Source organism: Mastigoproctus giganteus, chromosome 5, assembly GCF_048544385.1.
Source record: "Mastigoproctus giganteus isolate SK-2022 chromosome 5, ASM4854438v1, whole genome shotgun sequence".
Lineage (NCBI taxonomy): Eukaryota > Metazoa > Arthropoda > Arachnida > Uropygi > Thelyphonidae > Mastigoproctus > Mastigoproctus giganteus.
In genome coordinates this window covers 186,826,420-186,848,591 of record NC_143579.1, presented here as the reverse complement: position 1 = coordinate 186,848,591, position 22,172 = coordinate 186,826,420, and the positions used below count along the sequence as shown (strand labels likewise).

The following is a 22,172-nucleotide window of genomic DNA, read 5'->3' as shown; positions in this document are numbered from 1 at the left end:
TAAGATTGTGGACCTGTGCAAGCCAGTTTACACGTCCTATACCCACGATGTCTCACTATTGACCCATTAGTTGAGCCATGTGGAATATTGATTATTTTCGTTAAATTGGAGTATTTCATTGTGAGACCTACAACCAACTTGAATTCCCACTCAAGAAGACAAAAGACCAGTGTGATCAGTGAGTTGTATGACTGTCCACATTAAACCCTTGCTTCCACGTTTGCCCTTTTCCATGATGCTACACAAGTCACAGATTTGGTTACTGGCCCAAGTTTTAAAGTGCACGTTAAGTGCAACTGAGATTATCAGGGGTCAGTACATTTGCGTCTCTAGTTGCGTGTACATGTATTCTTTTTTCTGTTTCCTGGACGAAAAACTTGGATTCCGGATAGGGAAAAAAAAAAAAAAAAAAAACTATGCAACTCTTTGCCTGAGACGGACTAATTTATGCATGATGTTAAAAATTGTTCGTGTTATTGACAATATTCGAACTCAGGCCTTTTAAACTCGGTAGAGGAAGACTTCGAGTTTTGACTTATTTGTGAAAAGTTTCACCCTTGTTTCTAATCAGCATCAGCTGAAGTTCATCTAGGTTCTCAAATCCAATATTCTCTGACGTGAAAAGTTAATCACATTTCGATTTTTTAGCCAGCTTTCTATCACTACCAATCATCCCCCCAACTCCTAAACTTCTCATCTTCCAACCGTTCCTCTCATTACCGGGCTTCCCACGACCTTTGATTCTCTAGAAGCCCAGCCTGGGCTAATAATAAAATGTGGCGCGCCTCCCGCGACTAGGGATGGGAGGCGACTGACCTGGTGTTCGTCGCTTCCTGGCTTCCAAGACGGCAGTTACCAGTCACCACAACATAACAAAACATCATACCTCTAGGTCCTCTACACAAACAAACTCTACACACAACGGCCGGGCTTGGCATTTTGCCTCACCACATATAGTAGTAGTAGTAGTAGTAGTAGTAGTAGTAGTAGTGGCACATGATGCAAGAAAGCAAGTGTAGGAGCTTATGCAGCATCAGCCAAAAAAAAAAAAAAAAAAAAAAATCATCACGCCATTCCCTCCAAATGCCTGTCCAGTTCCTCCTTAAATTTATTTAACCTATCAACTTCCACAACGACAGATGGAAGTTTGTTCCAGCAATTAACCACCCGCTGGCTAAAGGCAAATTTCCGCACATCTATTCTACATCTGTCCTTTCTTAATTTGAACTTATGTCCCCGTAGGTTCGTAATCTGAACAAGTGGAAGGATCCCATCAGAATTCAGCGTGCTCAACCCATTCAAGGCCTTATAGACCTCAATCAGATCACCGCGCAGGTGCCTAGTCTCCAGCCACTGCAATTTGCAGAACTTAAGCCTCTCTTGGTAAGAGAATCCCTTCATTCCCCTCACCAATCGTGTTGCTCTTCTCTGTACACGCTCAAGCAAATCTACATCCTTCCTAAAATGAGGCCTCCAGACCTGTACGCAGTACTCAAGGCGTGGCCTGACCATTGCCTTATACAGAGGGACAATCACCTCCTTTTCCCTGCTAGCAAAATTCCTATATATCATTGACAAAACCCCATGACCTGCCCTAGCAGCCTGTCTGCATTGCTCAGAAAACTTCATATCTGACTGCACAATTACTCCCAGGTCTTTTTCATTTTCTACCACCTTAAGTGTAGTACCACACAGTTGGTACGTTTCTCTGGGGTTACTTCTACCCATATGCAGTACTTTGCATTTGTCAAGGTTGAACTTCAGTTGCCACTTCTTAGCCCATCTGCCCAAATTATCTAGATCCTGTTGCAGTAGCACACTGCCATTACTGTCATTAACAACCCTGCCAACCTTTGTGTCATCTGCAAACTTCGACATTAAGCCTGATATACCTTCATCAATATCATTGATAAATACACAAAACAACAGTGGACCCAACACCGAACCCTGTGGGACTCCACTAATAACATTAGTCCATGAAGAGCAGCACCCATTGATTACCACCCTCTGTCTTCTCCCACTTAACCATCCTTTTATCCATTGTAGCAACTTACCCTTAATACCATTCTGCTCCAATTTGTACAGTAGTCTTCCATGCGCAACAGTGTCAAAAGCTTTCCTGAAATCCAAGTATATGATATCAAAATTATTTTTCGCATCCAGTTCCTTTGTGACCACATCATAATAACCAATCAAATTTGTCAGACAAGACTTTCCCTTAACAAACCCATGCTGTGTTTGAATTATTGCTGCAGTCTTGTCTAGATGATCCTGCAATGCATCTTTAACCAGTGACTCCATTATTTTACCCGGAACAGAAGTTAAACTAACTGGTCTGTAATTACTCGTGTCACCCTTCGATCCACCTTTGTGAATTGGGGACACATTTGCACATCTCCAGTCCGTGGGAACCTCCCCTGAGTCCAAGGATGCTCTCATAATTATGGCTAAGGGTTTGCTTAGTTGCTTTGCCGCCTCCTTTAAAATAACTGGATAGATCCCATCCACCCCAGGTGCCTTTCTTATGTTTAACTTCAACAATTTCTCCTCCACTTTGCTCTCAGTTATTACAAAATCATTAAGCACACTGCTACAATTTGATAACCTTCTTCCATTTTCAAACTGTAATAATTCCTCACGTGTGAATGTAGATGCAAAATACTCATTCAGTTTGTTTGCTATCTGAGCAGGATCATCAACAGTCGAACCATCGATGTCAAGTGGACCAATCATATTCATCCCCTTCCTTTTAGAGTTTATATAAGTAAAGAAATCCTTGCTGTTTTTCTTAGCATCCTTTGCCAAAGATTTCTCGTAATCCGCCTTCGCCTGCCGAACCTCCTTTGTGACCTGATTACAGACTAGCTTATATCTGCCACAGGCTTCTGCGTCACCTGATAATTTATATGCATCCCATGCATTTTTCTTCTCTGTCACGAGTCTCATTAGTTCATTTGATAACCATTTAGGCCTAAACCTTGAACGATATTTCTTAATCGGTATATAAAGTCTAGTAGCTTCCACGATTAATTCCTTGAATGCTTCCCACTTAGAATTTACTGTTGGTAACATCGTCAGTTGATCCCACTGTACAGAATTTAAAAACTGTCTGAGACCACTGTACTCCCCTTTACGGAAGCAAAAACCCTTTCCTTTACCCCTGACGGTAGTTACCTCTTTGAGTAAATCCCACTTCAGCACACTGTGATCACTGCCACCTAGTGGTTCCTTTATCTGCAAATTCTTAATACACGAATGATCACTGCTGATAACCAGATCAAGAGTGTTACTTTCTCTGGTTGCCTCTCGAACATGCTGCTGCAGAAAACAATCATCCAATAAATCCACAAAAGTCTGACTGGTGTGTGAGTGACCAACCCACAAGTTCCAGTCAATATCTGGGAAGTTAAAATCCCCCATTATAAGACATTCAGATTTACTGGCCCACTCTATTTCTCTGTACAATTGTTCATTGTACTCATTCAAGTCATTAGGCCTATAACACACTCCTACCCTTATTTTTCCTTTCGCAGTGCTTATCTCGCACCAAACTGACTCAACAGAGCACTGTTCATCTATATTAACTGGATGCACTTCCTTTGATTTTATGTTTTTCTTAATTAACAGCATAACACCCCCTCCCTTTCTGTCCTGTCTATCCTTTCTGTACACATTGTACTCCCCAAATTCCAGTTCTGCATTCCTTATATCTTTGTGACACCACGTCTCTGCTATCCCAACAATATCCGCCTTTGATGTCTTGACCAACACTTCAAATTCATCAAATTTATTTACTATACTTCTAGCATTGGTATACATGCAAGCATACATGCTCCTATGCCTATTCCTGGTTACCCTAACACATCCCATATACCCAACTATTCCATGATGACTGCCATCCGTCCCTGAAACCCCCAACACCCCTCGCTCCAGGTCGCTTCTTATTCTAATAGAAGTTGTGCAAGAATCGCCTTCACCTCTGCCTGCGGTTACTGTTAAACTATTAGTCTTTGTATCCCCCCAAACTAGCAGTTTTCCGACCCACCTAACACTGCCTCGATAGCATCAGCAAATATTCTTGCACCCTTTCTATTTAAGTGTATCCCATCCCTGTAGAAGCAATCTCTCCTATTAACAAGTACAGTCCAGGCTGAAAAAAATTCTACCCCTTGAGCCTTGCACAATCTTTCCAGGGCCGAATTGATCGACAAGGCTCTCATCATATACTCCCTCCTATCGTGTCTGGGCAGAATTGCAGACACTTTCAAATTCAACCCTATTTCACGGCTTTTTTTCAACAGTGACCTGTACTTGTTGAGTAATTCTGCCGGTCTCCTACTCTTAATATCATTAGTGCCAACGTGTACAACTATATCACCTTTTGTGCCCTTGAAAGATGATATCCGCTCTACAACGTCATCAACCTTTGCCCCTGGCAGACATACCCTGGTCCTGTTCCACCTATCCTTTTTACAAAGGATGTTCCCCGTTTCCCTGACAATAGAGTCACCAACAACAACTAGTTCCTGTGGGACCAGCGCATTCTGCCTTAGGGGTTGCCGCTGTGTTGCGTGATGACCAAGTGCAAGCTCTGGCGTTGATGTGGGCAGCTGAGAGCCTGATGGGCCCCTCAATTTAGTTCCTTCGAGGGCATCCACCCTGTCCTTCAAGCTCTCATATAGGCCCATAAGAACGCTGAGTTGTTGCCTGATTTCGATACACTCCTTGCATCGCGCACACACAAAGACATCCCCCATGGCATATCATGTTCCGTTCCAGAGAGTTCGGCAAACATTTCACAAGTTGCACATTTCTTTAGGCTGTGATGCGTTGGAGAATTGCCCCCCTCAGTTCTCCCCCGAGTCACAGCACTCCTGCCACTTTGTGCCCGTTGCTTTGCTGCTCTAGTTTGGGGCATGGTAGTTTAAATTAATAAAATCAATAAATTAAATATCAATAGTATTTGAATAGAAACTATTAAATAGAAACAGTGAAGCGTATTACTATATAATTATGCGTTAGAGCTACCTAGCTACCTCAATTAAAAAATTTGAATTCCCTACCACTATATCCAAAAACAATGGCTACAGAAATGGAACGAAATAACGGTTTTACCTATCGTAAGTAAAATCCACAAAAACTCTTTATCTAAATTAAAAATAAAAAATAACCAGCGTAACTATAACTATATGACTACGTATTAAGTACAATATAAAATAACAATCATGTAAATAACAGGTAAACACTTATCGTTTTTGCAGAGCCTGTAACTGATAGCTGTAACTTTTAAAGAGATTCAGCGCCCTCTCCATGACTCATGAGAATTGGGGGTGATCCCTGGGATCGGCACAAACCTTAACATATTAAATAAAAAGAAAGAAAAACACCAATATACCAAGAATACACTAAAGAAATAGTGGCCCATTCTTTTTCACCAGCATCTAAACTTGCTTACTAAACCTAGAATGTTTAACCTCATAAAATATTTGAACGTTTGCCGTGTACTGTCTTCTGGAAATGGTTCTATAGTAATTCACTAATTCTAGTTTGATGGGAGTAGTTAGAAAAATTAATCCAACTCACCATCTTTGATAGGAATGTTAAGAACACAGGTCAACCCTCCAGCAACCAAGGAACACATTAGAGGAATACGTCTGCCAAATCTTTTGGTAATGAAGATGAAAATGATGTAGGCTGGAAACTCGACTGCACCATTGAGGAAGAAATTTAGAAAGAGATTTCCACCTATGTTTCCAGTGTTTAAGGCTAGTCCGTAGAATGTAGATGCCACAACAAACCTAATGGAAAGAAAGACAGACTGTATTAAATACATAACCAAAAGAGCAAAATAAAAAGAGGAAAAAAGAATTACAAATTAAGTACCAAGAGGAATCTGTTGAAAACCCACCCACTGTTAAATAAACAATATTTTAACAGTGGATGATCATGTAGTTGTTCCAGAGCATAAACAGAAAATTTATTTATTTATTATCAGGGTTGGGTTGATCAGGACGCAAGAAGAAAACTAACATCGGAAGTGAATTTCTACAGGTTGCGATTTTCAGGAAATGCAGAAGGATGGGAGAAAGTTGTTCGAGGGAACAGAAAACGGGGGATACCAGTAGACAAAGAAGAAAAAAATTAGTTCATTCAGTTGGAAGTTGAACGATGAACAAATGCTGACTGGGTGCTACTCGTATTCTGATTGGTTCAGAGAAATAGTTGGAATTAGACAGCAATTCCAAATAATAGTATCCAATTGAAATATTGATTAAACTAGGCGGTCCCAGCCAGTTTTTCAACCCCGTCACCTATTTACAGTAGGGGTAGAAATAAAATTTTCTCGTTTTTATATAGCGCCTCTGGTATAGGAAAGTGGGAGGGACAAGAAAGAAAATGAAATTCGGTTTGTCATCCGTCTCCTATTTCTCCAATTAAAAACCCAAACATTCATGAGGAGATGAGGGCAGTATACAGAGAAGATTGCCCATCATACTGGATTGTCGCAGCGTGAGAAGCTATAGGAAACTCAGGTGAGAATTCCAAGGCGTCCAACAACTGGGTGTCGCAAAGAATGATGTCCAAAAGTTGGGCAGGGAAGATCACCAAGTATCAATATTCGCAGATTACTTCACGAGTCTAACTGAATAAAGCCCAGCAACAACAAACCGTTTAATGCGTTTTCTTTTGAAATAGTCGTGTAACTTTGAGTGGACTGTGACGCAATTAATGCGTTTTTTTTTTTTATATATATATGGCGGCATGCAGTCTATTAATGGCCAACTGTGGACCCCAAGTACTTGTTTGTTTTGGGTAATGGTTAATCCGGCCATGGAGTTGTGTTTACACAGCTAGTGTCTGCGCGTGTAGCACAGTGGTATCATCACCGTCCTCCCCACACCGGGTGGAAAAGACCCGGGTTCGAATCCCGTCGATGACGAGAGGAACTTTAATGGGCTTCTTTCAACTCCGTGGCTGAGTTAGTCGGTCTCAGGCGTAGATAGCAAGGTTTCCCCCCCCCCAGAAACTGGGGTTTTTCGTCCAGCAAAACAGACAAGTCGACCATAGAACACACGCAATCAACATACATAAGATACACAGCACGGCAGATGAATTTCATTATTCGGGTGACCTTAAAATAAAAATAATAGTTTTTTACGTATAGCTAGTTGTATTCGGGAAATCCAGGTTAGAGTTAGAGGAGAGAGCTAATGAAATATTAAGTAACCTTAACTGTAGGTGTCTAACCCACAAAGTCTAATTTTATAGCACACCCTAAATATGTGCTTCAGAAAATTAAAACTCTTGCAGGAAAATTAATCAGGATTTCTAAAAATGTTTGGGACGTTAAAGGAAAAATTCTTACTCTTTGTTATCCTAACACAGCCCAAGTATTTATTGTTCCATCGTGACTCCCAGCTCTCCTTGAAAATTACGCATTAATTGCGAAGTAATGTTTCCCTACCTTCAGTATTCCAGAAGGAAAGCTTTGCCAGCAAGAGTTGGAAACTTCGCATTGCCCGTGCTTTGAATTTGTCTTTAAAGGACGATAATGCTAGAATTAGAGCCGAACTAATCAACGAGTGGCAAACTGTCTGGTCACAGGCAGAACAACTTAAAAATTCATTCCAAATGTCTCGGAAATTGCTGAACAACAGATAACATGGCTGAATCCTGTGTGCTAAATTGCACTGCTTCTACTGGAATGAGCAGCAGCCTGGAAAACAACGGGATGAGTATTTCCAGGACTGCTGGGAGTCATCGCGGAACAAGTAAATACATGGGCTGTGTTAAGGTAACTAAGAGTAAGAATAGGTGCGTGTATACTTGCATTTACACCGATGCTAGAAGTATAGTAAAGAAATTGATGACTTGAGGTGCTAGTCAAGACCTCGAACAGAGGCCATTCAGAGTATGATGGGCAGCTTGGCTCACCTCTCAGTGAGGTTGGCGGGCAACGCAGGGTTCCACCAGGGGCTCAGCGGCCAGAGACACCACAACAGAACATAACACAACTTACACAAACCAGACATTACACTTTTCTGGCTTTTACAGAAATTCTGTACTTTAGTGTACTGTATTAGCTATCACTGCCGGTGTTTTGATGGATTGCAATTGTAGTTTTGATTTAGGCTTGAGGAAGACTGAGCTGTTCAAATTTTTCGGCAGAGGTAAATACGGCTATTAGGCTTCAATTCATATATTGTCTACAAATTTTCACACTTCAAAAAATTTTGAAAAAAATATATAAAAAAGCAGTCTCCGACTTAGTAGGAAGTATTTTTCAACTTCCACTGTCTATGGAAATCAAACCCAGGCATTTTTCACGTGGTGCCAGAGAACAGCGACTATCTACTACGCTACTTGCCAGGGCTTGATTTAAGCCTAAGACTTATTTCAAGAAAATTTCATCAAAAGGAAATATTATGTCACTGGAAAATTAAACTTACCAGGCAAAGCACACTATCAAAGACTTTTTTCTCATGCTTGGTGTCTTGAAGAGGTCTAAAATTGTCCCGTGCTCTTTTTTTTGTTTCTCTTCTTCCTCCTGAAAAAAATGCCAGAATTAAGTCTCTAGGATAATAATTACAGTATATATTAAAAAATATTGTGAATTTCATATTGCAATTAATCAAATATAATTTTGAATTCGCTTGCCCGATGTGTCCTTTAAATTAAAAGCATGGACAATGCGACCGTTGGATCCCATTCCTAAACACTGCATTGGTTATTGGTCTCTAAAAGCAAACAGCAGAAATTTTAGAAATTAACGGCTATAAAAACATGGAAAGGTAAAGCAGAAAAGCAAACAAAAGCATAATGAATTTAAAGTGTTCATGTGTATGCACATATACTAAAGGCCACATTAAGGGCCCCTTGAGGCTATTGCGCAGTCTTTCCCAGATGGTGTCCACCCACCCCTTTCAAAAAAGACAATAGTCCTTTTAACATGGTGTTGCTTTATTTCGCAGGTTAGAAAGAAAATAAAGGGACGGACACGTTCCATTCATTTGAAGTCCAGAGAGCTATATGAGGACGCCTCTCAGCATCATCGCCACCTCAAGGAGCTACTCTCTCACTGGTTTGCTGGAGATCTGCACCATTTCTTCTAGAAACAATCATCACAATCTGTTGACTAAATTTTCACAAGATGGAAAATTTTAGTGCTTCGCCATTTCCTTCAGCTTATGTTTATCACGGATCGATATTTCGAATGCTAGCAAAATATAAGTAATAAAACTAGTTGAAACTATAAAACGGGTAGGTTAATGCAATTTTGGCCTTTTCTAAATTACATAAAGAATTATATGCAAGGACGGAAAAATTCATTTTGAAGCAGCGTATCATAACAGAGCTTCACCACTGGAATGAAAGCCAGATTAATCTTTTTGGTGATGAGAATTTTTAAAGAGTAGTGCAATACCAAGGTAATTCGTGGTAAAGTGGAGTCAGTACGATGTGAGAATTAAAACCATACGTGCTCGCAATTTTCATAATAATAATAATAAAATGCACTTAGTATTAATAACGTGAGGCTAGGAAGGAAATGCGCGTGCATTCAAAATACAGAGTTTCTCAAGAGCGAATTTCAAATCATGAATAGTAGGCAAAATTTTTAGGAAAATAAAATAGAGTACAAAGACAGTTTATCAATCTGCAAAAACTGCACTCCGTAAAAGTACTGTGGTTTCACCACTTGTTAGTTGTTTGGGGAGGTCTGGGTTCAAATCCCAACGAGGAGTGGAGGATTTTTAAATGCTTCTGTAATCAGGAATATATTAGCCAATCTCCGGCGGAGGGAGTGGGGTTTTACTCTACGAGTTATTCCGGTTATTGTAGAAACATCGGCAACTAAGGCCATATTGTTCCGTAAATTGCGTGTGTTCTGAGATCGATTTTCTGTTTGCTGGATGAAAAACCCGAGTTTCCGGGAGAAAAAACATGCTATCCTCGCCTGAAACCGACTGATTCAGCCAGGTTGTAAAAAATGCCCATAAACCATAAAAATTCGTCTCGTCATTGACGGAACTCGAGTCCTTTCCACCCGGTGTGGGGAGGACGGCGATTCTACAAACTCTGCTACCCACGAGGGCGAATTATTCTGGTTTTTAAAATTTGCACAGCACATCATGTAAATCGTTGAACGTACATTAACAGACCTAATAAATACAGCGCAACATGGTCTTAGATATATAAATAATAACCACCTGCAAAAACTACACAACTGCATGTTTATTTTATTATGATTCTGAAAATTGTGGTTTAATTATGATGACAAAAATGAAAAATCTATCTTCCATGATCGTCAGATCCAGGCTTGTACGCACTCCATTACATCCATCAGTGACAGAAAAAGTAACAATTACAAAAATATGATATAAGCATGCTCAGATATTAGCAAACTAGTCAAAAAATTCTGACTGTGTTCATAATGTGAACATTAATAACGCTCAGGATTGCATATGCATACAAAAAACAAACAACTAGGCTCATCAATGGATCGCTCTTTCTAATAGGGAGTTCTTAGTCCTAACATTCCTTTAAACAATTTTCCTACACACTACAGGAATGTATCAGAGAAGATAGTACTCCTGTAGGATGAATTTACACCCGAGATACAGTCCCACGAGTTATTTTTCCGGCATACCTTCGATATTTAAAATTCTGTGTTTGACATTAGACCGTTTAAGTTTGCTTAATCTACCATAAAATTTCCAGCGAAATTTACTTAGATTGGAAGAACTCATCCACATATTTCTTGTTCTTGGATTTAATTAACTAATAACATTTAAATTGGTACTGACCAGTCTAATTCTTTTTGTCAGTACAAGAACATCTTCCGAAAGATGAGTGACATCCTTTTTATTTTTCTTTGCTGCCTTCCTCATAATTTCCTCTGCCTTTTCTTCTTGGCCTTGAGTCAGAAGCCACCGCGGGGATTCTGGTATTAACCTGAAAAAATGAATTTTAATGTTCCGTTAAGGGTAAATCATAAATTCCGTTGCCAAATAAAGATTATCTTTTATTACAGTATTTTGAGTGAGTTAGTAGAAACAGCAACAATATTATCGAAGTAGAATGATAAAACAACACATGCAATTAGATGACTCTTCTAAAGCTTACCAATACATACAGAAAAGAGCAGCCACAGGGATCGAAATAGCCAGCTGAATGTGCACCCAGTTCCTCAACAAGTAGGCGATGCCTGGTAGCGTGATGTAACCCGTTGCCCAGCCAAACTCGCGCGCTAAACCTAATATTGGACGATACTCTGGACCGACCACTTCCATTACTGAAAGATAAAAGTTCAATCTTAGTATTCATTTTATATGACCAGACAATTTAAAGAAGTGCTGTAGCTTTGGAAGCCAGTGAAAGAATGCGTTATGTTATTAAATATTTTGAATTGATTTCAAGCAATTTTTTTTAACTCACACAAGATGAAGCAAGTAACGAACAGTCCAGATCTGCACATGGCTATTATGAAGCGACAGATGGCATATGAGATGAAATTAGGGGTGAAGATAACCACGATTCCCGAGACAAATAAGCCTACTGTGGAGAACAGAATCACTGGACGTCTTCCGAATCTACAGAGTGATAACAAGATGGAACATTTAGTTGAATGTTCTTCCTATCATAACTACTAATGTGTAAAATAAAATTGTCTTTTCTCGAACAGATACAATTACCATCTTTTGATTCAATGGATAGTTTATTGTATCACTAAATGCAGCTTCAGAGCTACTCTGTTTTTGAAACATGACACTGAAGAGGGACTTTAGTACCATGAAAGCAATTATTAGGTGGACCAGTTGGTAGCTCTTTGGCGCATAACTACTTAGGTCAGAATTATGTGGCAAGTTAGATGTATTATAGTATATTATCGATTACTTAATCTTTTACAAGAGGTTGGATGGTTGGTTTCTATTAATGCGACTAGAACGGAAGTAAGCTGACATTGAGGGTGGCTGATTTCAAATTAGTTTATATGAAGCTAAAGCAATGGGACATCGGTATATAATGTCTGTAAATTGCATGTGTTCAATGGTTAATTAGCCTGTTATGAGGGATAAAAAAGCCTAGAATTTCCAGGAGAAAAATGCAGTTGCCAAGTTATTCACCATAGCGACTAACTTGACTACGGTGTGAAAACAAGACCACACTAATTCCCCCTACCCTCTCGAAGGGTTCGAATATAGTAGTATACGCTTTGAACTGGCTATAACGTATAGGACTAACCCAGAAGTTAATTCTTATGATGATTGGCTGTTTGTTAGTGTTTTTTTTTTAATTATTTATTTTTTTTATTATCATCTATCTGCTTTTGTTGCACAGTGTCATTATTTACAACTTTTCCTGAAATATAGAGAGTCTGCCCACAATATAAAATAGAGCTTCTATTGATCAATCAACTATCTGTATGGTAGTTGATTGGTCAACAGGAGCTCTTTCTGTTCGAGGTGTCTGGATATGTTTACTAATTACGTCTTGTGAATCCTCAATATATCTGGATGCGTTGTCAAGATCCTTTTGTGGTATTTTGCAATCACGTTGATGCTTTGTAAAAGAGGGTGTATAAATGTGCGCGATCACTATTGCATGTACGATGGCCGTCTTTGATGAAACAAGCTTATGACCATTACCTTTCAAAACAGAACGATGAAATGCTGATAATTCTTACTTTCACATGGTTGATGCGTAAATATCTCAAACCAATCCGGCTGTTATGGCTAATTTACCAAAGTTCACTTTGATATGGATACTTCGATACACAGATAAGGATCAAAGTTGACTTAGATCCATACCTATATGTTATCGAAGTGATACCATATAGATCAATATCTATATGCTATCACTGTTCTCTCCCATACAGCAGCATAAACTACTAAATATAGATATGGTCTATTAGATATTCCATCTAGATAGGCAGCCCTTCTGTTTCAAAGATTGTTTCTTTTCTTCATTTTGAAACAAGAAAGGTACTTTGGTATCTTCTTTCCAAAGATTCGGCTCTTTCATTCGAATACACGTTAATGAAGAGAAGAATTTTTATCGGCTTTTTTTCATAACTTGGCTGAGCTAGTAGGTCTCAGGAGAGGGGGCTGCATAGTTTTTTCTCTCGGAAACTCGGGTTTTTAGTTAGGCATACAGACAAACTGACAAAGAATACACACAGTTTACAGATACGATATACTAATGTCTCATAGTATTAATTGATTTGTTCGTTGTTGTAATAGGGATTTTAGGAGCATTGGCAACTAAAGCCATACTGTCTGTATGGCTTTAGTTGTACTGTCTGTTTTCTGGACAAAAAAATCAGAGTTTCCCGGAGAAAAAACTATGCTACCCTCACCCCAGACAGACTAACTCAGCCACGTTGTGAAAAAATCCCATAAAAATCTTCACGTCATCGACGGGACTCAAACTCAGGTCTTTTCCACCTGGTGTTGGGGAAAGGGCGGCGATTCTACTAGCAGTATTGCCCACGAGGGCATTGTTTTGGCACGCTACACTAAATAAAAAAGGCACTGTCCCTGTGGAGAAGTATATTGCTTTTTACTTAATCTTACTACTACTGCTACTACCTAGACCAGAGTTTCCAACGTTTTTTAGATATAATCGGTAGGCAGGTTAATATCGTGAAAACTATGTCGTGCATGTGAGATGCGAGATGGTGTAGTAAATGAAGAAGACATAGTTAAGTATATGTTTAGGCTCCCGGACTTAATTATAATTTAACTGATATTATAATTAATTCAAAAACATAAATAAATTAATTATTTTAAGATTTATCACGTAGTTGCCAAATACCATTTCTGATATTTGTCTATATGTGTCAAAATTCCCAGTTACCCTTCTTCTGGAAATATCTGGTGAACTTAAATAGATGCTTTTCATCCCGGTTTCTTAATAAGTCGGAAATAAAAATAAAATCCGATTCATTTTTAAACCATTACGATGAAAATAGAAATGCTAATATGTATAATGTGTAAAGTTCACTGAATTGTGTAAGAGTGAAACTCAAGCAGAAGTGGGTCAAGATTTTTTTTCCATATTCACTTTTATTCTTCATTACTTTTCTCATTAGTAGTACAGCAATAGCTACACAGATACTAAACATTAATTCAGGATCAGAGTTATTATTACCAATTTATTTCTCTATTGAGGAGACACCCCTGGGATGGCCATTGGCTAGAATGGTGTGAGTTACATTCTAAGGTGTGAAGCGACCCAATGAGCAAAAGGTTACAAAGTCCATGTTACAAAAAGGTTACAAAGTTCACCCTGAAAGGTTGAATACAAAATTTTGAAATACATATGTAATTATGATTTTATATTAGAATATTTGAAATTTGACATTAAGGATGAGAAGATAGTGTTAAAATGGATCAAAATTAAATGCAGTTTTGTGCCGAGTGGCTGTGCACTAAAGTTGCATGAGACGATAGGAATCGGCAAAGACCTGCAACCTGTAGGCGTTTTCGAATCTTTTTAGGTCATTGGTACATTTAGTTTTTTTCATTGACATTAATATAAATGCACACACCGGCCAAAAAAAGACGAAACTTTGTATTAAGACGATCACTGATTGAAGAAATGCAAATAAATGTCAATAAATGCAACGAAATCCCTGACGTGCAGTGATGGTATGTTGCCTTGTTGAGCATGAAGACTGCACTGTTCGATTTCAGTAATTTAAAGCCACAATGGGGGAAACGCTTGATCGATCAGACATTAAAAAAGGTCTTATCGTGGGTGCATCTTTCGTAGGAGCCATAATTCAATAAACGAAAGTCATTACTGGTTTCTCAAAAGCATCCATACAAACCTAGCAAAGGTTTTTAATGACCGGAAAGATAGCGGTTAGCTGTTCTTCCACATCTCGAAGGCGTAAATGTGGCATAAAAACAATACTTCAAGAGCGAAGCCGCCATACTCTAAGGAGTACTGTACTGAAAAATAGGACATCCAGTGTGCAGCAAATAACATCTGAATTCAACCAAGCCCAGAGCTACCCTATTTCAACCCCTATCATGCGCGTGCAATTGAAGAAATTGAGTAATGAATTGCCTGCCTATTCTGAAACCACTGTTTCAGAGAAAACAGAAAAATCGGCTTGCGGTGGTAATTGGACAGTGGAACAATGGAAGAAACTCATGTAGTCAGACAAATCACGATACTTTGTTTTGCACTGATACTTTTATCACAAAAGTGATGGCCACTTTATGGATGACAATGCAACAGTGCATAGTGCCAGAATCGTACAAGAAAGGTTCGAAGAATGTGACAAGTATTTTCATCTTTTCCGGGGTATACGTTCACCTGATCTGAATTCTATTGAGAATGTGTGGGACATGCTGGAGATAGTTATTTGGCAACGAAGACCTTTTACTTCAACTTTGTGGCAGCTGCACGATATTTTTCTGGAAGAATGGTTCCAATTAAGCCAAAACACACGAAAACACATTATATAATCCATGCCACGCCGTACACTTGCTGTTATTCGAAATAAAGGCGCCCAATTCAATACTGAACAAAGGTTCGTATTTTTTTTTTGGCCAGTGTCTGCAAAATGCCATACATAATGGGATTGAATAAGGCAGCAAATATTTCTTCTCCAAAAGTTTTTTTGGTTCATCCACAACATGTTTTGAATTATTTTTGTTTATCCTGACACAAAGTTTGACTGCATTAGGCCAGCACAATTTATTAAACGAAGTTCACCTTATTCACATTATGCTGTGACTCCGCGGACGATCATGATAAGTGAATGATCAGTTGCAATAACGATCAAAATGCCAACACTCCTCTTGCCATACGATTTTCATGGAGGACGCATATAACCAAAAACTATAACAGCTAACTATTACAGATTACTGACCGTTCTTGACAAATAAAATCTATACATACTTACCTATCGGCCACATATCCCAAGATTAACATGGCAGTAAAGTAGCCACCCATATACACTGACTGGCTCAGGGACACCAACCAGGAACGAGAGCATACTAGATTCCACTAAAAAAAATATATATATATATATATAAATCAATAATGATCTCGAATAAAATCTTTTTCCTAATAAAATATCGAACTAGGTGACCTCGATTGTTGGGTTCACTGTGTTCCGGTAAATGTCTTTATGCTTTTAGAAATTACATGTGTTCAGCTGTCGAGTTTTCCGTTTATAAGAAAAAAAAAAAAAAAACCAGATGTCCGAGAGAATAAAGATAGAAAACTCTCGCCTTTATCCCACTAGCCCCGCTGTGGCGTTAGAAAAGTCCATAATAATTTATTATGTCTGATGTCCTGAACTGAGCGGAATTGAGATGGCGAAGAATTCATCCAGTTCACCCCCTAGATGTTCAATGGGAATAGATTTCGAGATTGGGCTATCCAGAGCAGATACTTGAAGTCTTCCTCGCGTTCCTCAAACTACTGTTTCACACGAGTGGCTAGGTGGATAGTTGCACTGTAATCTAGAAAGTATCTTTATCAGGGGCCATTTTCAAGATGACACTGCAACGATTCTGTTGTGTTACACATGCAACATTGCTAGGTGTATCTGTTCGGAAACGATGTTCAGATATGGTGTGACATTCACAGTACCCTCCAACAGAATCAAGGAAAAAGGACACTGACGAAAACGTATCGCATACCACTAGAGGCGGACTGAGTTAAAAATCCTTACCGGGAAAAACTTGTAGCGGCCTCATACTAGTGTTTATGGCCATATATCCACTCTCTATTGGCCACAAACACTTCAAATGCCATTTTTCTGCTCAGAGAACTTCATACCTGATTGCACATATACACCCAGATCTTTTTCATTCTCTACTACCTTGCATGTGGTACTACCGAGCTGGTATGTCATTCTGGTATTACTTCTTCCCATATACAGTAACTTGCGTTTGTCAACATTAAACACTTCAAATGCCATTTCTCTTCCCATCTACCTAATTTTTTTTAGATCTTGTTGCAGTAGTATAGTCTGATTACTGTCTATACGGGTGAGCCCCGGTAAGTCTTGTGGCCAGTCTGCCTCTGCATACCACTACCTTTCCTCCAGCAGTCATCGATACACAACAGGATGGTTCCAGTGCCTCGTGCAGTTTCCCACGTATATGAACTTTCCGTCAGTGCTGAAAATGGTAAATCGGGACTCGTAGGACGACATGACCTGCCTCCGATCCTCTTGCATCCATCCATAGTTTGTGTTCTCGACACCAACGCTGCCGTATTTTCCTCCTTGGTGTCCGATATCAGTGGCTACCGTGAAGGCCTCTTATTTCCGTAGTGTTTTCTTTAAGGTTCTTGGCATGGTGCAGGTACTTCCTTGTGATGTTCCGACATCAAATGTTCCATTGTTTGGAGACGATTACGTTTGATATTCTTCTCCACACAATGTTTCTCTTTTCACGGATAGTTCCCTGGCGTTTTTCCTTTTGTTAAAAACTAGAATGATACTAGTCTTTTAACACTCGACAAGTGCAGCCATCCTCTCTGTTGTATCACCTGCTTAACGTACACTACCTCTTTGGAAGTCCGTTCCTCACTGCCGGCAAGCTGATTTGGACACTGGTTAGGTCATATGGCACTATAACGCTTTCCTCCATATGTTAGACATCATGTGACCTCTTCGATTTGCATGTTTTTGCACAATATTATATTATACGTAAGCATCTGAATTGATCATGGTCTGAATACATGTGACTACAAATACAGTTAATGATGAAATTCATGTCAGATAGCTGGTTGTAAACTCTTATGATGTAAGTATTCGAAATGAAAAAGAGCGAACTAGACTGAAATCTTAAATTGAATTCATGATGGATGCGGAAGTCATTTATAATGCAGATGAGGAATTGAATGCGTGCCTTACGTCAATTTTTATTTTTACAGACTGAAAGTCCCTTCATGGCGAGTAGAAAAGAAATTGCGAGTGAACCAGAGCACTGTGAAAACAGAGATATGAAAATCTCACAAGAGTGTTTACTAGAAAAACTTTTGAGCGTATAGGCAAGTAAGTGCATCACTATAAGGGCTTCTTCGGGCTTATAGATTATTACTATGATTGGAAAGGTAATAATGTGTCTGCAGTCCTTAAAGGTTGTTCTAAGAATGAAGTTTGTAACTATGCACCGGGCAGTCTCATTTCTGTTGTAGGAAAAATCATGATGGTGACCATCGAGAATGCATTAGGAAAATCTAGTTAAACACAATATATTCCAAAAGGAACACAGCAAGGTTCTGTAAAAGTAAAATCTTCTTTAAGTAACCTGATAAAGTGCTGTGACAGTGTCATTCATGAGATGAATGCAAAGAATAACTCTGACATTGTTTATTCGGATTTCAGCAAAGCGTTTGACTAAGTTTGTCACAAGAGATTGCTATATATGCTGGAACATGGGATCACAGGCAAGATCCTTAGATAGATTGTGGGATGGCTACACGACAGGATACAAGGATTGTGATTAATGGTTACTCTTCAGAACCTGCTGGTGTCAGAAATAGGATTCCTCAGGTATCCTGAGGTGGTATGACTCGTGACTAATTCTTTGTTTGTATATCGCAAGCAAGACAGACTGGATCGCAGGCTGTCAATAGGTTCACTGAATTGGTCCCTCAGTGATGGATGCTATTGTAATTAGAGTCTCCCGCGACTTTCAGGGAAAGAGCTAAACGACGTCTGGGCAGAGAGAGAGAGAGAGAGAGAGAGAGGAGTGTACTGCAGCTGCTATTTCAATCATTGGCAGTTTCGCTTTATGGTTTTCAGATTCCCTTTATTTGTTTTTTTTTTGCACAGCAAGAGTCTACTTGTGGCTAATTCTTCCTTTGTATACAGCAAACAAGACGGTTTGGTCGCAGCCTATAACTTATAGGCTGCGACATTCATAGGCTATAAACAATGCATTTTATAATCTTTTTATATATATATGTATAATAATATTGCAAGATTTGCATGAAGATAAGCTTAGAAGACCTGAATGAGTTATCGGAAAAATTAATAAATTAAGTGATGCAAAGAAAAAGGAAAGAAGAATAAGATTATTATAATGTTTGATTTTAATTTGTATTTTCATATTATTAAACTGTGATTATTGTCAGTAATGGTTTTTGTGAACTGACTATTAGTATTTAGATGTTAAATAATAAATATTTCCTTTTGTTTTCTCATATTCTCTTATTATATTCATAAATATACAGATTTGTTTGTAACATATGCATATTATTATTATTATTAAAATCAGTTTATTTCCCAAGAAACCTTGGGTCACCCCGGGACGGCTCTGTGCCAGATGTTGTAAATATTAAATAATAATAAAAAATATGCACATATACTACATGCACCTCCCAAAGTTTACATTCTTCCCTTACCCCGGTGCATGTACCCCCTAAATTTACATTCTCCCTCCCCCGGTGCAAACACCCTGGATTCAAAACTGCCTCAGACTGTACAAAAAGAAGTCTTTACTGTTCTTAACGGAAGACCTGGATCGTCCTACAATAAAGGATATCAATTTGTTTAACTGTTTAATGCATTCAGAAATGTATCAAACAGTTAAACGTTCCGAGTGCGACTGATTTCTGTCACCTAACTGAACTAAATACTCCATTGAAGAAGCTCCAATGCTTTAAGACAGATCAACAAACTTACCTTATATCTTCATCTCAATAAACTCACCTGATCTGTGATTGTACTGGTAAAGAAGGAATTGTCGTACTCCCATTCTTCGCAGGCTATGGGCACCCTGCTTCCATTCCTCTGAACTGGGGTAGGGTAAGACATATTAGCTTCAAGTCTGTACATAAAACAATGGTCATAAGCAGTCTTGTCATCCTTGGTAACCAACGGAATGGATGCGTTCTTCCACTCGTCAATAGAGAGATTCATGTAGTTCGATGGTCGAGCACACCAGTGGTCGATAGCAGGTGCGTGGAAGGGCATCACTAGGTTGTGCCATGCTGAAGGCCATCCCACGAAAAATACGATGATGAATATTATCCATTGCCATGGTCCAAATTTACCTATCACATCGGTGATGTCCTTAATGTCGTTTTGTGCTGCTTCAGTCATTTCAAGCGAAAGTTTCCAGATTCTTCAACCTATCAAACGAATTTAAAAAGAAATTCAACAACGAAATTTTCCATTCGCACTGACAAATTAAAAGGAAAAAATTTTTACGCTGTTCATTTTAGAGTAAAGTTGATAAACCTTGGAGAAATAAGTATATGGAAATAGTCTGAAACTGCTTTTAATTGTGAACAAACTTGGCTGCAGTTTAAAAATGAAAAAGGGACGTTTTGAGGCCTCCTGGCCTTCAGTTCTAATTTTTTTCCCCACCACCTCTCACACTTATTTGTGACAAACAAATAAGTGTGAGAGGTGGTGGGGAAGAACGAAAGTCATGCACTCAACGCGTTATTAAACACACAGAGAACCAATAATATACACCAGTGGATTCTTACTGAATAAATCTTAGAAAATACAGTATATTAATTAATGTGCTGAGCAGTGAGCATGAATAGACTGACGAGCAATATAAAGATCCACGTAACAATCTTAAAGGCCTATCCACAAACAAGAACTGCAGCTCCTTTCCGTTACCCAATAAATGGAAACATCTAACTTATTCTAACTGATACTACAGCACTTCAATTTAAATGGTGACCTTCGTTCAGTCAGCGCGAGACAAACCCGACCCGAGTGCAGAGGTCACGTAAGCACAGAGACAGAAGAAGCGGGGTTTATAAAGAATAAATAGGGAAAAACAAATCTATTTCCTAAAAGTTAAATGGTATTCGTACTGAAATATGAATTAACGATAATTACGAATAATAATCACGAAATTAAGAAAATTATGAATAAACGTTATTTACAGAATAAATATTAAATCACCATCACATGATATGAGCAAGGCCTATCTTACGCCTAGGCAAGCACGTGCAGGGGGTTCGTACTTTGAGGGGACCAGTAAATGGCAATGGATACATATCTTTTTGTACACAAAGTCGCCACAACCAGCTCAAAGACTTGTCCCATCTCTACTGTATTTCTTTGATCTACTTACCGCATGTAACAATTCGGAGATGAATTGTTACATGCGGACGGGCGAACAGACATGATTAGGACAAGAGAGCATTTGTGAATGGCCTAAAACGCATGTATAGATATATCATTCTTAAATGCACTCGCATTTAATTTGTCTTGAAATACGGTATATACATTGTGGATGTGGATTTTCATTTCTTATAACCTCCAGGGTGTTGGTGGTTTTATAGCGCATCAACATCTTAGAGTCTTAGACCATGTTAAGCCAGAGTGTATGTCTTACGATTTGCACTTTGTGAGCAGAAACGTCTGGAATAAATAACTGGGAGTGGAAATTACTCCCTCTGCTTTAGATCGACTAACTACAACCACAAATGAAGCCTTTAAGAATTCCCTCAGTTTCTTCTGCTGGAATTGGAACCCAGACCTCTCTCCAAAGATCGATGGATAGCCATTCTCATGTGCAAAAAATCCTTTTATCCTTTGTTTTATTATCAAGAATGCTCAAGTGGCGAAACTACTTTACTTTCAAGTAGGAAATTACTCTTTCGTGATTGGTAATAAATCTCAGGTGATGCAAGATTTAAGTTACTGTTGAAACAGTAACTTGAAGGGACCGTTCATGCGCGCAAAAAAGGCATGTGTGAAAAAGGCGTCGAGTCGTGACAAACGAAAAGATCAGTTAATAAGGAAGGTTATGTAAATGCGTTAAATAAAGATTTTCGCAACCAGCGTAGTTAAGTTGTCGATTCCTCAATTGTACATCGAATGTGGAATATAAGGCAAGAACTAATCACTTTCACCAGTATTGAGTTTCCCGTGTAGATTATCCAGTCTCCTTTCAATTCTCAAAGTCCGAGATATTCGCAGTCCCTTTTCTTCCTTTATTAACTTTGTTGGGGCAACTGTTTAAAAACAATTGACACACCAGATGCAAAAATCATTGATGCACGAAAACAGAGGATCCGAGACTGAGCAGCTAGGTTTGCTTCACTAAACATTGTCTCAATACAGCAGCATTCCCAACGAGAGCCAAGAATTTGAATGATCTCGAGAGGATATGGGTTTCATGGAATTTTTTCATACCAAGGCGAGTTTCAATCTCGAGCTAGAA

The 22,172-nt window shown here is 38.9% G+C and overlaps 1 protein-coding gene across 2 annotated transcripts in view; it reads right to left on the bottom strand.

Annotated features, from left to right (window-relative positions):
* The window catches only part of LOC150085936 (organic cation transporter protein-like), a 37,558-nt gene that overhangs the window by 7,382 nt on the left and 8,004 nt on the right, over positions 1-22,172 (bottom strand). The window contains exons 2-8 of one of the 2 annotated variants that reach the window (XM_090373590.1): positions 19,691-20,112; positions 15,920-16,023; positions 11,437-11,591; positions 11,125-11,293; positions 10,806-10,953; positions 8,451-8,548; positions 5,584-5,798 (exon numbers count right to left, since the gene is read on the bottom strand). In XM_090373590.1, the coding sequence (XP_090229716.1) occupies positions 5,584-5,798; positions 8,451-8,548; positions 10,806-10,953; positions 11,125-11,293; positions 11,437-11,591; positions 15,920-16,023; positions 19,691-20,083 (1,282 nt within the window). In that variant the 5' untranslated portion in view covers positions 20,084-20,112. The remainder of the gene's footprint in view (positions 1-5,583; positions 5,799-8,450; positions 8,549-10,805; positions 10,954-11,124; positions 11,294-11,436; positions 11,592-15,919; positions 16,024-19,690; positions 20,113-22,172) is intronic. The other variant, XM_090373591.1, reaches the window with a different exon arrangement.